Raw genomic sequence first — 17,885 nt, 5'->3', positions numbered from 1 at the left:
AGCCTGTATCTCTGCACCAAAGTGTCACATCACAATCGCAATTTGAAAGAATTGCATTAAATTTAATGGCAACACTTACCATAAGGTTACATTTGGTAATACAAATAAGTTGATCCATTAGCTCAGTGCTTCCCAATCCTGGTCCTCGAGGCCCCACTCACAGAAAGTCCCAGATGTCTCCCCATCCAAAACACCTGATTCAACTCATCAGCCTACTTTAAAAATGGTAAACATGTATGTCTCCCTAACAAGCTGATGAGTTAAATCAGGGCCGCTTCTCAATGTCAAGGATACTTCCTTGGCAGGACTAGTCCTTACAAGTCACTTCCTTCAAAGGCTAGGCATTCGGAGAACATGTTAAATTGAACAGGCTAGCAAGTGCACGACGGACGCCGATGACGTAGCATCCTCGAAATTCTGGCTTCCGAGGATCCTTCCTTGACATTGAGAAACGGCCCAGGTGTGTCAAACAAGGAGACATCCAAAACTCTCTGGGAGGGGGGCCTCCAGGATTGGGAGGCACTGCATTAGCTAACATTAACTAATAATAAACAATACTTATACAGCATTTATTAAAAAGACAAGTTGGGTATTTCACACCCAAAGCCCTGTTTTCAGATATAGAACGGTTTTGACTGAAATTTCGACATATGCGGCTGCCCCGAGAATTTTAGGGTGTTTGCGCTTCACCTCACACCTCCACAATGGGTTCAATGGTGCACTGGAACAACCCCTCCCAAAATGCACCAAACCCTCATCCACAAAGACGTGAAACCCAGCGAGTGGCCAGGGGCGTCCACCGACATGCCCACACAAAAATCGCTACAAAAGATGCCCTCCAACAGCTGTTTTAGCATTGGTTGTTAACTTGTGGACCTATTTTTCCAAACGCCTCACACGTGTATATTCTTCTGCTTAGAGCTTGAATAATAAACACTCCAGCCCAGGTGGTGGCGCTAATCGGCCAATGCCAATTGCTAGAATAGAAACAAAGTTCCCGGCGCGGAGTAATACCGTACCTCACAGCACAACTAATACAAGTCAATGGAGTTGGCAAAAACTACGATAAAACAGCTGTTGGAATGCCTATCCTGCAGCGATTCCCGTGTGAGCACACCAGTGAAGACCCCCGACCACTCGCTGAGTTTCACGTCTTTGTAAACGAAAGTTTAATGCATTTTAGGAAGGATTGTTGCAGTGCACCATTAAACACATTGTAGAGGTGGGAGGTGAAACACAAACACCCAAAAATTCTCGGGGCAGCCGCATATGTCCAAATTTCAGTCAAAACCGTTCTATTTCATCATAAACAATCTGAAAACAGGACTTTAAGTGTAAAATACCAAACTCGTCCTTTAATCTTTGATCATGTTATTTTCGGCATTTTTGAACATTTATAAAATCAAGCGTTACACACATATGTATAATTAAAAAAAAAATATATATAATAAATATTTATATTTATATATAATATAAATTATATTCAAATTATTAGTCGCAACTAATCTTTTGGCATCCCTTATATATTGACGGTTTAAGGTTTTGTAGTGTTCACAAAAAAGCTATTAACTGAGGAAATGTTTTGCCATAGCAATTTGAATATCTGATATATTTCTTGCCCTGGCCCATGTTTCTGATCCTCCTGTATTATTATTATTTGAGTTTATTTCCACATGTTTGTTTTTTATAAATCAAATACAATTCAGCTGTAAATTTTAGAAATTATGGAGCCATACAGTAGAAGTGACATAAATCAAATTGGAAATTAAGAAATAAACTTTGACCCTTAAGCAGCAGCAGTCGCCGGTTGGACACCCGATCCAAGCAGGTAAATAGCTTTATGAATATAGCTAATTTTTCTTCTTTAGTAAGCTACATTTGTTACCTTTTATCAACATAAATTGAGGTTCAGGTGCCATTTTTAAATTGAACAAATTTAAAATGCATTTAAACATTTAAATTAAATTTAGAAGTGTGCGTGTTCACCGTAATTTATTTAGAATTAAGTCCAAATGGCAAACTTCATTCAACCTCTATATACACAGACAAGAAATTTAGTTATTTCTTAATTAATATCCAATTTTATATATCTTGCATTGTATCTAAAACTAATTATTTAAAACTGAAATTAAAAACTTCGTAACTCATTATGTTTAATCAAAAACATTAACCTGCTCGAAACAACCTCTCTTTACTTCCTGTCACAATGTATGGCGTGAGGACGGGGCTATCGGAGACTTTTTCTGCTCAGGAAAAGATTGCAGTGGTTAACAATAAGCAATATGGTCCAACTTCCAACAATCCAATTAATTCTCGATGAACGAAATCAAGTCCCGCCCTACAGTTTTCCTAATTTCAGAATCTTTTTTACTCGGATATTCATCACAATACAAAAATGAAGTTTCAGTTTCATGGCGACTTTAACACAGTGGCATCTAGAGGCTGTTTAATGAATAATCTATGGCTCCATAAAAATAAAAACTACATAAAACAGCACAACAGAACTCAACCTCTCGCTTAACTCCCACCTTGTTCTTTGAGCCAGCCACGCTCCTGAATGAAGCCCATGAAGGGTGCGATACCAGTTCCAGGTCCAATCATAATAACTGGGTTTGTGGACTTGAAGGGCAAGCGGAACTGAGATTTGCGTATATACATGGGTACTGTAGCCTTGTGTCCATTGTCGGTTGGCATTTTGCCCTTTAACCAGTTAGTGGCTACCCCTTTGTTGACACGATCCGTCTTAGTCTTATACTCGACCACTACAGCACAAATGTGGATGCTGTTGGGATGCACCTGTCATATAAGAAAACCACTTAACTTCAATTAAACCGACAATGACAGCATTCAATGTAATTGCTGGCTAAACTGTGTCAAAAAAGTAAAAAACTGACCTTGGATGAAGATGCAATGGAGTAATAGCGGGCCTGCAGGCGTGGCAAAAGCTCACAGAGGTGATCGATGGGCGGCCGCAGAGAAGGAAAGTCTTCCAGAATAGCCAAAATATTTCTAGACGAGTCCAGCACCCAGCTCTGGTATAGTGCCTTAGATGACAAAAACAATGTTAGATGTCTCACTATGACATACATTTAAAAAAATAAAGAAAAGAATGTAGGTGGTGCAAAACCTTCCACTATGCTAAGATGACACATAAGACAGGTAGGCAAGACAGGTTAGACATGGAGCCCTTTTTTTTTTATCCATGTGTGTACCAAAACCATATTGTGTCCCTGCTGCCAAAAAACTCTTCTTCATTTCATATGGCTGCAAAATGAAGTCCTTGTAGCATGACTAAAACTAAAGCAATGTGATGCTTACTTTGCCTTCAGGTGATGAGGAGGCCATCTTACGCATGTTCTCCTGTTCTTTGGGGTCAGACGCATATTGAGCCAGTTCATACAGCACGTTTGTGCGTGGAGAGTTTGTGATGTCCAGATAGTGAGTCAATGCAGTTCGATATGTTGTGGGACAAGGGAACGGATGTTTCTTATTGGATTCCTCTAAAAGAAAACATACACACACATTTGAGCAACTCATCTTCACAGATGTTAAAAACTGGTCATAAATAAATGAGTCATAACAGTCTCAGGGTTAAAGCCTTACCGTCAAGGTTGTTGAGGGAGATAACAGTATCAAGGTCCACACCAAGGATATCACCAATCTTGGTCACAATGGTAGTGTCGTTGATGGGATATACAGCAACATGGTCTCCTGATTCATATCTGCAGGAGCAATTTTCATTCAGTTAGCACTTCAAAATTATTAGCACAAAAATTTTATCATTACTACAGGGCTCCAGACTGCCACCAAAATGTAAGATTGTGCCACTGAATTTTACATCCATGTGCAAAAACAGTAAATTTGACTTTTTTTGTGATGTGACACTGAATGTGAAACAGTACATTGTACTTTCTGCATCGTTCATCAAAGTATTTATTATTAATACAGTGGAAATGAGAAGAAATGTGAATATTTGGTTAGCATGTTGATTTACGCCGTGTGCCCCTAAATTTTCTGGTTGCGCTTCTAAAATTTTCAGTTGGGGCTATACACTTGACTATAATGTTAACTATGATCTTAAAATCATTTAAGCTGAAAGAGTATGGTTAATGCTTCAAATTACTTTTGTAGACAAAATATACCTGTGCTAAACAGATACATTTTTGTTTTTAGAAAACTAAAATTTTATTTTAAAATATTATTTTTGAAATAGATGACTTACACTGAATATTGAAGAAAAAGGAGTGAATAAGAGCCCAGATTAAATATGAACTCTTTCTATACTCTTTAAAATTCATCCTAAATTGAAAATTTAAGAAGCTTCTTAAAAAAATTACACGCATATGGTTCAACAATTTCTAGGCAAAGGGTGACTGCACTTCAAATAATAAAATATAACAGAGTTTTGGTTTATTGCGGAAGCTTTTAGTCACCAACATAATTTCCAAAGTTGCATTTGTCTTATGCCATAGGTTTGATGAGTTTATTATTATTATTATTATTATTATTATTATTATTATTAATATGTTATATGTATAATGTATAAATAAAGAATGAGTGAATGTGTCCTCCAAAGTATGTGGGTAGATAACACTTTAACTTCATTCATGGCAAATTCTGAAAAATTTCTTATCAAGTAATAGCTCAGACGTAAAAAAACAATCTTTGAAATGTGACAAAGGTGTATAAAAGTCAAGCATGTAGAATAAACTTTACCTTATCTTAGATCCTGTGATGTCTAGCTCTAGGTGCATCAGGTGTCTGTCGCCGCCTTTATTGAGCTTGCGGTTCACTGTGACCGAAGCCAGAAAAGGATTCTTTGCATCGAAAGGCCTACAAACACACATTTACAACATTTACAAACACAGAACTTTGGGTTAACAATGTAGAAGATTGACACAACAACATCGCTACTGTAGAACTATGCTACACAAGAGCCTTCATTAAAACTCTTTTCCCCATAAGCACTTGGTCCTGCCATGAAAAATTGTGCAGCCAAATTCAAGATAATCTATTAATTTGGTGAGCCAACCAGGAGAGACCGATAAGAAGAGCACTTATCACTGCAACAAGAAGAGAACAGAAAAATTTCAAAGATTTTAGTTTCTGAAGATTACTGAAGATTAACTGACTATGTTTGAGGACTGTGTTTGTGGAAGCAACTTCATTGATTACATTGTATTAAAAATCTTTATTTTGTGAGTGAAAGAACAACTTAAATTAAACAGACCAATGTTCATAGTGTAGTATTGTTTATAATTTTAGGCTTGGTCCTTTTCTGGATTTTGTAGAAACTGTTAAACAATATAGTCCGTTTATCTAGAGATTGTAGAAGCTTGGTCCATTCTCTAGATGTCTGTAGGAATTGTTAAAGAACAATTTGGTCTATATGTCCAAAAACTGTAGAAGTCACAGAAATAGTTTGGGACTGATATTCCTGAAAGAAATTTAGATTCTTGACTGGGTGCTGATCAGTAGCCCCTATTTGGTTAGATTCTAAAAAGATTCGAAAACTTGCACTTCTCCTGTACTGGCCATGGCTGAGTCTGAGATGAAAAACAATGGTTGTGGATCTAACCTGAGACCCACTACAGAAAGACATGGAACAGAACCTCCAAATGTAACAATTGATCAGATATTGGAAAATCTGAATGCATATTTGGACAAAAGGCTGAAAATAATGACATGCCATGATGACATCTGTAGGAAATACAGTATCAAGCACTCAGAGTGTGGACAATGGGCCTTGCCAGACATCAAAAGGGCTTATGGACACAGCGCTCAAGAACAAACACTAAAAAAGATGGATGGGTCTGTGATCTTGCACAAACAAACAAATTCAACAGCACCTGCAGAAGTGGGAGACTGATAAACTGCAACATCAGATTGAAGATGAGAAGGCTAAGGTTCGAGCATTAGCTGAATGAAAGCAAAATGAAAAGAAAGATAAAAAGCAACAGTTAAACCAGAATGAGAAGTTGCTCAATTTGATTTCCAAACAAATGAAATCAAAAGACTGTTTCATAATGAGGACATTAACTAAAGAAACTTGTAGCTGCAACAAGCAACTGACTGAACAACAAGTTACTGAAAATCAACAGCGCAGGGCTCAGCTTAGAGAGTAACCACATGACCACTGTGAAAGTGGTGCTTTAGATAGAGAGGCTACATCACCATTTCACACCTATGTTCCAAAGAGCAGATCTATGGTCTCTCCTGTTATTTTCAAAAACAACTGAAGTTGGCAAAGAGGAGAAGTACGAGAAGAATGGAGAGAGACGAACTTGCACCATGACAAAAGTGGTCAAGAAATATGTTCCACATAGAACACACTAGCCAGCAACACCTGAGCAGATTGACAAATGGTCAAGGTTTGCCAAGATATTCAGCAACTGCACAAAATCTACATTGTACACAAGGGCTATTCAAATCTTACCCTGGAGGGCCAAGCACTGCAGAGTTTAGCTCCAACCCTGATCGAAACACACCTGAGCAAGCTAATCAAGGTCTACATGATAACTAGACAATCACAGGTGGTTAAGTTAGATTAGGGTTGGAGCTACACTCTGCAGTGCTCGGGCCTCCAGGGTAAGATTTGAATAGCCCTGCTCTACACCCATTAGATGGAGCAGTCATTCTCAGTCAATTTAAGGGATCGCTTTAAACAAACTTGGCTGGAACATTTTGGTTTGAATGATTGTGAGGATTTTGAAAAGGACACTGGTATGCCCTTTAAAAACTGCATACGTAAATGGACTAAAACCAAAACCCTGAAAATGCATTACATTGACTGAGACAGAATTGGGGTTGCTTTCAATCAGGTTGTTCAATGGTCAGCAAAGACTGAAAGAACACAGGATGTCCAGCTGAGAGCCTTGCAAACAAAATCTGTGAGTAACAACAAGAGAGACAGACACAGACACTCAAGTGCAAAAATCCAACATGGACGATGCAGATATTGCAACACTGGACAGCATGAGATTAAAGACCAAAATGTTGATGAGGAGTACCTGGATTTTTAGCAGCTGACAGTAGAACAAAAACAAAAACAATACGAAAAGCTGTTAAGTGGAATTGAAACTAAAGAATTTCTCTCTACAGCACCAGCTAGTGGCATTTCCTTCAAAACTAGAAATTTTAAAACAGAAACACACAGAGAAACCTCAACAACAGACACAGAAGGTGATGCCCTAGTAGATGATGCTGTTAATCGAGCCGTGAATGAAAGGGGTACACACCTGACAGTAAGAAATCTCAAACAATAAAGACACTTGACTTCAGCCATTAAAGAAGTTCATAATGAGACCTCCAAAGAAACAAATGTTGCTGATGAAAGATTCAGCAAAAGAGAGGGATGGTTAACAAGACAGGAATTATGTCCATGAGAAACCCGGTTTAAGCCTTTTAAAAATGTCACAGGCAGGCCCATGCCCTTACTCAGAACAGAAAACATGCTTAAAGCTCATCTATATGAGAGCCAAGTCCTGAACGACTCCGCCTGGCAGAACAGGGTCCTGAAGAGCAAGTTCTGAATGTGTGCGAGCTTTCTCAGAGGGTAGCCATGGTATAGTGCGCCTGGTCAATGGATAATCATTCAAAATTCCAGTCTGGATTCAGATCACGACATAGCACTGAGTCTGCACTGTTAAAGGTGCACAGCAACATTGCTCAGTTTGTTGACACCAAGAGCCCTGTTATTTTAGTGCTACTTGATCTCATGACAGCGTTTGATACAGTGGACCATGAAGTCCTTCTGTCTTACCTTTATCACTACGCCGGCATTCAGGGTACTGCAATTCAGTGGTTCTCATCATATTTGACAAATAGAAAATTTTCTGTAATGATTGGGGACTCTTCCCCTTCCACTACTTCTCTCTCTTGCGGGGTGCCTCAAGGCTCTATTCTCGGGCCTGTCTTATTTTCACTTTATCTGCTGCCTCTCGGGTCTATCATAGGCAGACATAATATATCCTTTCATTGCTATGCTGATGATCTGCAAATTTACTTTCATATCTGTTCAAAAAACTCTGACCCAGTTGGATCACTAATTGATTGCATTTGTGACATTTAATTATGGTGGGAGCAAAATTTAAATGAAGAAAAGACTGAATATATTTTATTTGGAGAATCTGTATCTTTTGACTTTGAGGCGCTGAATTCAAAGCTAAGAGCAACTATCAGAAATCTTGGTGTGGCTTTTGATCTTAGTTTGAAATTTGATGAACAAATTGACAGTTTAGTTAAAGCTCGTTTTTTTCCAGCTACGTCTTTTAGACAAGGTCAAACCATTTTTGAATCGCTCTGACCTTGAGAAAGCCATTCATGCTTTTATTAGCTCCAGATTAGATTATTGTAATGCACTTTATGTTGGTGTCTCACAGTCGTCCCTAAAGCGCATTCAGCTGGTTCAGAATGCTGCAGCCCGTCTTTTAACCAACACACGCAAACGTGAGCACATAACTTCAATTCTTTAATCACTCCACTGGCTTCCAGTTTCTTTTAGAGTTAATTTTAAGATTCTAATGTTTGTTTTTAAAGCTCTTAATGGCCTTGCCCCGCTTTATTTAACTGAGATGCTGGCCCTGCGTCAGCCAAACAGAGTTCTTAGGTCAACAAATTAACTTTTGCTGGAAGCCCCAAGGTCACGGTATAAACACTGGGGTGACCAGTCTTTTTCTGCAGCTGGGTCCAGACTGTGGAATAAGCTTCCTGTTGATATATGTACTATCACTGACCTTGGCCTTTTTAAAGCTAAACTTAAAACGTATTTACTTAGACTGGCTTTTAATGTCTAGCAATTATTTATTTATATTTAAATAGTGTATTTTTGTGTATTTTATATATTTCTTGTTGTAGGTTTTTATTTATTCTTTCTTGTTTTTATTGTTCTGTTTTAATTGAAAAGCACTTTGGTTCACCTTAAGTGTTGTAAAGGGCTGTATAAATAAATGTTGATTGATTGAACTCTTAGATGAGTCGTTGCTGTGCTCTTGGGGTAATTTTGATTAACTGGCCAGGGTTCTCCACTGCTCCATTTTTTTTTATCATTTGTGGATAATGGCTTTCACAGTGGTTCGCGGAAGTCCCAAAGCTTTAGAAATGGCTTTATAACCTTTTCCAGACTGATAGATCTTAATTACTTTCTCATTTGTTTCTGAATATCTTTGGATCTTGGCATGGTGGCTAGCTTTTGAGGATCTTTTGGTCTATGTCACTTTGTCAGGCAGGTCCTATTTAAGTGATTTCTAGATTGCGAACAAGTGTGGCTAGAGAAATTAAACTTAGGTGTGATAAACAAAAGTAAGGTTATGTTTAAACAGGGGGGCAAACACTTTTTCACACAGGGCATTAATAATACCCCGTGATAATAAAAATCTTAATTTAAAAACTGCATGTTGTGTTCACTTGTGTTATCTTTGAGTAATACTTACATTTGTTTAATTAAAGTGTGACAAATATGCAATAACTTAGGAAATCTGGAGGAGGACCAACACTTTTTCACACCTCTATACATTTCTGATTTTAAATGTTTAATCAGGTATTTTACTCACGGCTTCTGGTTCTCAAAGCTCTTCAGGCGTCCCAGCTCTCCACTATAGATCTTATTCATGTTTAGATCAGTGTGTACTTTCAGCTCGTACTGCCGAATGCTGGAAGACAGAAAGTGTGTGTAAGAGAGAGACAGACTGTGCTTCTGTAAGAAACCCACCAATATCCTTCATTCATACTGCTTCACAAAACATTTGTGACAACCCATTCTGTATTTATCTATGGAGCACTGAAGACTAATCTGAAAAGGCCAGCACTTGTTCTTAATAAGTAGAAAAGAGGATCTGACTAGAAGACCCAGGTCACTGTGACCCAGTAACAATGGCAGAAAGAAGAACAGACGGCACACTAAAGACCTAGAAAGATCATTATAGTTTCAGACCTGGACTCTTCACCAGTCGCTTCAACTCCAAAATGTTCACACACAGCTGGCCAAAACTGCTCCCTCCATGAAACGAAGTCCTCCTCAAGACTACAAGAGAGACACAAAATAAATTATTTTAGTCTTTTTGTATTACGTAAGATTAATTCTCACCACATGCATGTGTGTGTATTCATATATACATAATTATTAAACATAATAAACAGTAAATAAAAACTTTTATTCTGCAAATTATTAGTTTGCCCTACTTAAAATATTAAAGAAACAGTAAAAACAGTGAAAATGTACATGTGACTCACTTTGCATCATCATCTCCCATTCCCAGATCAAAGATCCTCTGAGCTCCCAGCTCGGCCAGTCTCTTGTCCACATACTTACCCATGGCATTATAGTGCTCGTATGTCTTATTGCCCAGTGCAAAAACCTTCAAAATAAGTTGGAAATTTGGAAAAAATAAGTATCATTGATAGAAAGAAACATTCAACATTCTTACTAGGGATGGACTTCAAATTATATCACGATAATTTCTGGTATTTATCTTAATAATGATATTAATGACAATATAAATATAGTACCAGTGTTTTTGGCTACAAATGACAGGTGCATGCAGACTTAAAAACCTTTGAAAGACACCCATTATTAAATAAGCTCCTAAAATATACAAATTAAATGAAAGATTAAAAAACAGTAAAAATCAGCACCTTTTAAAAATATAAAAGTGATCATTTTCTTTTGTAAATAGTGGAATTGTGCAATTGTACTAAAAACAACAAACAATAATAATTATTACACAATAATAATCCAAAGCAAGGTTTACAAGTTTGAAACAAAAACATAGGTTCTGTGTTATTTCATACTCCAATACTGCAAACAGCAAAAGTAATGAATAAATTGTCATGGTAGGTGCAAACACACGAGCTGAAGATTAATTCTTTCATGACTTTGAGATTTCGGAATGAAGATCAGGAAATAACGGGAGTTTGGCTGCACTCGACTCATTGTCAGGAAGCAGTCGGGCCAATCCTAGCTTAACTTAGGGACTGCACTGGAGAGGGAGAGAAAGAGAAAAACCCATTTCACACTCCTCATTTTGGCAGCCATGGGACCCGAAATGCGAGGAGCAGCACTCCGGTCCCACCATCATTTCACACGTGTGCTTATATTCCGCCACACTTGTTATGGCTCTGAATGTGAGCAGAAAGTATGATGCAGACCGAAATACTAAGCTTTATTGTTATCATCAAAGGGAGACTAGCTCATATTGTTGGGAGAATTTTAACCTGTATATCGTAAGCGATAAGATACCATCCAGCCCTAATTCTAACCTTGGTCTTATTTATTTATTTTTTAACAATTTATGTAAATAAGGAAATGTTATTTAAATGGTGTACCACAGGGATCAGTTTTAGACCCCATCTCTTTCTCACTATACATGCTTTCTGCTTTAAAAGCTGAAAAGCTACTAACAAAAATAAAATTAAAATGGCTTGTAAACGGCAAAGGATTCATGATTATTTACCATTATTTTATTTTTTTCTTACTTTTAACTGTAGTCATCTGTTAGTCAAAGTTTAAATTAAAGTGCACTACAGAAAGAACCCAACATGGTAAAAATGTAAAATTATTTAACTTAAAATTGAGAAATTGTACATAGAAAATAATTATAGATTATACATAAAATATTGCGCAAACTAGATTACTAGATTACCCCTTTACTCCCTTGCTCGTCCGGATTTCAATAAAGCTCGGTGGGTATAGATTTGTGGTGTTAAGCCCACTAGTCGGGGACGGGACTTCAGTCCTTAAAAGGGTGTCACTGCATCCATTTCCAAAAACATTCGCCGTCCCGTGCATTTTTCTCGTTCTCCCTAAACCAAACTGTGCAGAGTCTGTCACTGGGATGACGTTGCATCAGCTATATATATGTTTGTGCATATGTACATGTGTATACATATGAATGGCCCCTATGCTAATTGGGTTTTGTTTTTCTTTCTTCATGTCTCGTCCTTGTCTCCGAGGACAATGAGACAAACAAACCCAGTTCCGGTAAATGTGAAAGTCGGCACACCTCTGACCCACCGGCAGACCTTCAACGTGATGCCCAGCTGATGCATGACCAACGACCACCGGCAGAACCCGCTTAACCTCCGCCTAATCTCCTTAATCGTTTCAATGTATATATAAATATATCTCCCAAGGGTTTTTCCCTCCTAGGACTTTTTTTTTACTTCCCCGGCTGAGCCTCGGTTTTGTTTTCTCCTAGGGGTTTTTTCGACCCGGGGAGGCAGCCTTCTTGGGCTTAACTTAGCACCCTCTTCTTTACGTTACATTAGCAATACGCACGCTTATAATGTTGATTCATAGCCGCAGCAAATTTAGCTGCTTGTGCTATCGTGTATTATGTTGTGCTATCTGTCGTTTTTCTGTGCTTTCCACTGCTTCTATTAATTTAAAGCTGCTTTTAAACAATCACCAATTGTGAAAAGCGCTATATAAATAAAATTGAATTGAATTGAATTATAACCTATGCTCACATGCACTTTTGCTTTAAATACTTGACCTTTAAGTATTTAAAGCTTTCTCCTATGTTCCTATGTTTTTTAGTTTGATTTGATGGTAAAGTAATTTGGAAAATATAGGCTATTAGTGAACTCTTTTAACCATTCATTAAAACAAATCTTTTCAAAAGGATTTGCATACAGTATGTCCATTAAAAAATAATTAAAGAACAAATCTTTTCCTTAGTTTGCCAATCATACATTGTAAGGACATCGGTGTATTTATTGTATTGTTTGCTAAGATTGTTTTTTCTGTCTTGACACATTTAGTCCAGACAAGCAATCTTCTCTCTAAACAGACACAAATAAATGCAGTTTGATTAACATGCAGCTATAATTTATAGTACCCCTGCATAAAACTATCCGGCTATTGTCAATACACTGCTTACTTCACATACTTCTGTTATGTGTACATGGTGACTAGGTCTGGATGCATGATGTCCAATTACATCATATTCACAAAGCAAGATATTACTCAGAAGTATATCTGCAACATCTGTGGTTTCATTTCTTTTTTCAGTGCTCCTTAAACCCATGAGTATGGAGAGTCACTGAACTTTGCATGAATTGTGTGATAAACATGTAGAAATTGTCTGAGACTGCCTTGTAGGACGGTTACTCAGCATTCACTAGATTCACTTTAGCTCTGCTGTCACTCTGTCAAGAGTTTTCACTGCTTGAACCAGCATAGGTATATAAAAATACTGATTGTGGAGTATTCAGGCATGTGATTGGCCAAGGACAAAAAGAAGGAAGGAACCCAAACCACCCCTGGCACGCAAAGACAAAACATACACAAAAAATACATTCTAACCATTATAATGATTTAATTCTGACAGACAATTTAAATTATAAAATGTAAACACAGAAAAGAGCGATTCGAAAGCAGATTTCCTTACGATTTCTCGAATCACTCTCGACTCTTGGTACTTTTGCGGCGCTGCATGAATTTAAACAAACCTAATGTCTGGGATACATGTTGGACGATGGCGAAGTGCGCGTCTACAAACAACACGCGCGTATCCCCCCACTCATCGGATTTACATGGTTTAAACAAGTCATCCCACCAAGGTCAGAAAATACGGAAATCCGTGTTCATACGGAAAATCACATCCCTGAGTATTGCTGAGGTTTTAGCCTAAGAAAGCTCACTTGTGTTGAAAAAGTCCTCAAACTAAAAGTCTTAAAAGCGCATATATGGTAAAGTTTTTTTGTACATTGTAATAGGGCGTTCACACCAGGCGTGAATGTAGCTTTAAGCACAAGTGATTTACATGTTAAGTCAATGCAAAGACGCGATAGACATCGCAATAGAATTGAACGTTTCGAGCGAACGTTTCTGAACTTTGCCGGATATTCACGACACGTTAACCAATCAGGTGCTTGCTCTAGTACTAACGTGATGACAACATAACGAGCTGAGAGAATATGCTGTATGTGTATGCGGACACCCAGAGCTGTACGACATATCTTCGTACTTTTATAGAAACAGGGGAAAAAAGGATCTTGCTTGGAAGAAAGTGAGTGAAAAGGTTAGAAGTGCGAATAAAAACTAGTTGAATCAAAATGTTCAAGCACTCAACTACGCGCGAATAGCGAGATTTATTCGCTTCTTTCGCATCTGGAGTGAACGCACAGTAAAAGCTGTTTGAAAAGACTGCAAAAAGAACTTACGGTGTATTTAACCCCACTGAGGTCAACATCGCCCTCCTGTAACCAATCGTAAAAGTCCTGAGCATTATCAGTGGGGTCGCCCTCTCCATACGTGGCCATGCAGAAGATTGCTAAAGAGTTTTCGATCTCATTTAGACGAGCGAGCTCACTCTAAAAAAAAAGTTTGAATAAATAAACAATTTATTTATTTACAAATCTATTTACAACTAAAACTAGATAAAAGGAGTTTTATTTATTACCATTTCATATTCTTCTGGGTCTGCCGACATTCCCTTCATCCCATAGCGATGAGCATCTTTAGCCAGTCGATTGGCGAACTCTTCACCTGTTCCTGTCTGCGAGCCGTAAAACACCACAATGTTCTTGCCCTAGCAGATTATCATAATGAAAAAGTCATTATTTTCTCAAGAACACACTTCATATGTCTGTATCAAAAAAAAAATCACAGAGAAAACACAATGCTAGATCATTTCTGTTTATCATGAGAAAATATTTGTCTTTACTTTCTGCCTGTAGCAGATTAAGCTGCCAGACATAAACTGGAATTAGGAAAGACTAAAACAGAAAAGCTCAAAACAGAGCCAACATTTAAGATCACTAAACACTATGTTCTGATATGACAGGAATAACTCTGAATAATACAAGTCATTAACTTTTTATATGTCATATCTAATGAACCAGTAATTGCTATGATATTGTGTACACTCCAGCTAAACAGTCACATCTTGACACTTACTTTGCATCGCCCTGCATTGCAAGTAGTTATGTCACTTTGTATTAATTTGTCCTCATATTGACATGATGCCCATCATTGACAAAATGCGCAACCAGATGTTTGAATAATTGTGAGAATATTCGAAAGTCATTTTTGAGCTATTTTGACAGCCCTACTGAACTATAAAGTAACCAAAATAGTTACAGTGCCCTTCAATAATATGGGCACCCTTGGTAAATATAAGCAAAGATGGATGTGAAAAAAATTATTTATTGTTTAATCTTTTGTTTAAAATAAAAATTAAATAAAAATGCCCTCATTGGAAACAGACAATTGTAAACACAACAAAGTTTTATAAGAAGAATATTTGTTGAAGTATTGACACAAAAAGAAAGAATAGAGTTTACTTAAAAATGTCCACATGTATGCTGTACTGTTGAGTGTATACAGTATTACAATTGCAATGTCAGATTTGGCAACAAAAAACACCAACTTACCGTTTTCTTCATTTTTTCAATAAAACTTGTGTCCCTAGTTGTTGAAGACCTACAGAACAAAGACCACCAGAGTCAGATACCAAAAAGTTAACATGACTTTCAAAATAATTACATTATGGAAAACTACAACATACATACAAGCATTTACATACAACGAACATACAGTGAAAGCTTTGGCTGCAATCCATAGCATATTTTGTCTCTCTATCTCTTTTTGAAACATAATACTGCATTTTTTTTTTCAGAGATATTATCTTGAAGGGACGGATCACATAGTGAGCGTTATGCGTGCTGTTTATGCACGCCGAATGCCTTGCGTGTTTGAAGGAGCGCTAAGAGCGTCTGAAGTTGAAAAAGTAAACTCTGAGGGGAAAGCGCCCAACGTCATCTGCGCTTTTCCATTGTCCAATCGAATGAGGGGAGAGGCGGGCCTTTTATTGTGGTGACAGAAGTTTACAGTGGCTTGGAATAACTGAAGACAGCACTCAAACAATGTCCCCTGTGTGTTTGTGCACCTCTCATGCTTGATCAAGGTGAGAGCAAGCGCCCTCTTCTTAAACTTATGCTAATATGACAGTAACAGCAAATCAAAGTTTCAAGTGCCATCTCGCTTAAATATTTGATTGACAGGACAGCTGCCTCTGTGGTTGCCTAGCAATATAAATATTAGGGACGGATACTCCGATGCAGATGATACCAAGTATTGATTTCTTGTGGAAGTGATCGGCCGATACCAATTCCCGATACCGACTCTTCAAGCTGATATGTAAGCTCTTTGATGACGGTATCTGTTAAGATAAAGTAAAACTTCTGAAACTTCTTAAAAAAATATTAATTCATATTTATTTGAAAATAAATAATTGTTTTTGCCAAAAATCCTGTGTTGAGCTCTATTTGAAGTAAGTCTAATGTTTATCATGGAGTCCACGTTTGGAAAAAGTTACAGCAGTTAACATGAGATCTTTTGTTTCATTAACAGACAGGAAATCAGATGTGAAAAAAGAAAGGTTTAAAATTCACCCTTACATCTAGTAATGCATCCAGTTAGGAATATTGATCTAATGTGGAGTAATGTGAAGTAATCAGCAATCATGAAATTCATTCATGCTTTTTTGATACATGGTAACACATTGTTTTCTTTCATGAACTATGGACCCTCTAAAGTAGCCCTGGTGACCCCATTTTTAAAAATCTAGTTCTGCCACTGTTGTAATGTGACACATGCTAAACCTCTTGCTCTATTAACCGCACTTCAACACACAAAATAACAATACATACACAATTCGCAAAGAATTCAAGAGCGTGAAAGCGTGAGAGCTTTTTCACTGTATAAATGCTCTGGGCTGGTGGCCAACTATTGCAAAAGGATATGTACCACGATTAAATGAGTAAGCACTGCTGTTGTATGTGACATGAATGCCAATCATTCATCAAGAAGAGCTTTTCAACAAAAACATTCACTAATGGTAGAATAAAATAGTAAGGTGTAAAGAAACGTTTATGTCTTTGGAAGAATGAAGGTCATGTTTTGACGAAACAATTCTTAAAAGATAAAATTCATACCCGTATTCATAAAAAAAATAGTAAATATAGATTGTAGTTCAACTCACTACACAAACAAACATTAAAACATCATTTTACAAATTTCCACAGGACAAAGAACCTTAGAAACCACGGATTGTTAAAATGAGAAGGGACATATGACCTGTAATTGTGAGATAAGAGCAGTGCAATGTGTTCATAAAATCTGTTTTATTATTAGCAATAGCATGTTGGTTAATCGCTAATTTCTCATGTTGTAAGCATGTTTACTTTTATTCAAAACACTAATATAGTCCTGTACTAAGTACAGATTACAAAAAACACAAGGTATGAATAGATTAAAAACTTTTGAAAAGCACATTGACCGGAATCAACAGAAGCAGGATTAGGTCAAGGTCTCTATTTTTCGTACCCGAAGGTAAATTTGCTTTGCAGAAAAATAGAATTTCATTGTCCAAAGAAAAACATACAAGAAATAAAAACATATCCCAAACAAAAATACTGGATATTGACAACAGACACATGCATATACCACGAACAATCGCATACTAAAACATCTCTCTTCTTCTTCTCATTTAAAACCTTTACTGCCGCTGTAACAAAAGTATTCCTGTAGCGTCTCGTTTTCCATCTCGGGGCCACAAACCGGCAACCCGAGGGAAGTAACGGAAACCTTTCAATAAAAAGATCTAAAAATTCTTTAAATTAAGATGTATATTCTTGATGAGCAAAATGACCTAGGAAAATAAGTCTAGTTTTTAGACAAAAAATATATCAACTTTAAGTAAATTAGTGCTTAAGACAAGCAAAAATGTCTGCCAATGGATTCAGCGCCGTGGGACTGATTCTGCTGACTGTGAACGCTAGCTGTGACCTGTGTGATCGGCTTTCTATATGCCGCGGTGTGATACGTGTCTGGATTCTAACTCACGTGTGATTCAGTTTGGATATTACTGCTCTTATCATGT

At 37.3% G+C, this 17,885-nt stretch overlaps 1 protein-coding gene across 5 annotated transcripts in view; it reads right to left on the bottom strand.

Annotated features, from left to right (window-relative positions):
* porb (P450 (cytochrome) oxidoreductase b) overlaps positions 1 to 17,885 on the bottom strand; it is a 38,961-nt gene that overhangs the window by 3,850 nt on the left and 17,226 nt on the right. For all 5 annotated transcript variants that reach the window (XM_055195708.2, XM_055195709.2, XM_055195707.2 and 2 more), the window contains 11 exons: positions 15,376 to 15,424; positions 14,403 to 14,531; positions 14,164 to 14,313; positions 10,231 to 10,355; positions 9,932 to 10,021; positions 9,552 to 9,650; positions 4,717 to 4,833; positions 3,604 to 3,722; positions 3,319 to 3,500; positions 2,895 to 3,044; positions 2,529 to 2,796 (listed from right to left, as the gene is read on the bottom strand). In XM_055195708.2, the coding sequence (XP_055051683.2) occupies positions 2,529 to 2,796; positions 2,895 to 3,044; positions 3,319 to 3,500; positions 3,604 to 3,722; positions 4,717 to 4,833; positions 9,552 to 9,650; positions 9,932 to 10,021; positions 10,231 to 10,355; positions 14,164 to 14,313; positions 14,403 to 14,531; positions 15,376 to 15,424 (1,478 nt within the window). The remainder of the gene's footprint in view (positions 1 to 2,528; positions 2,797 to 2,894; positions 3,045 to 3,318; positions 3,501 to 3,603; positions 3,723 to 4,716; positions 4,834 to 9,551; positions 9,651 to 9,931; positions 10,022 to 10,230; positions 10,356 to 14,163; positions 14,314 to 14,402; positions 14,532 to 15,375; positions 15,425 to 17,885) is intronic.

This window comes from Misgurnus anguillicaudatus, chromosome 24, assembly GCF_027580225.2.
Source record: "Misgurnus anguillicaudatus chromosome 24, ASM2758022v2, whole genome shotgun sequence".
In the NCBI taxonomy this organism is placed as follows: Eukaryota; Metazoa; Chordata; class Actinopteri; order Cypriniformes; family Cobitidae; genus Misgurnus; species Misgurnus anguillicaudatus.
Note: the sequence above shows the minus strand (reverse complement) of the source record. Positions and strands in the feature narration are given on the sequence as shown.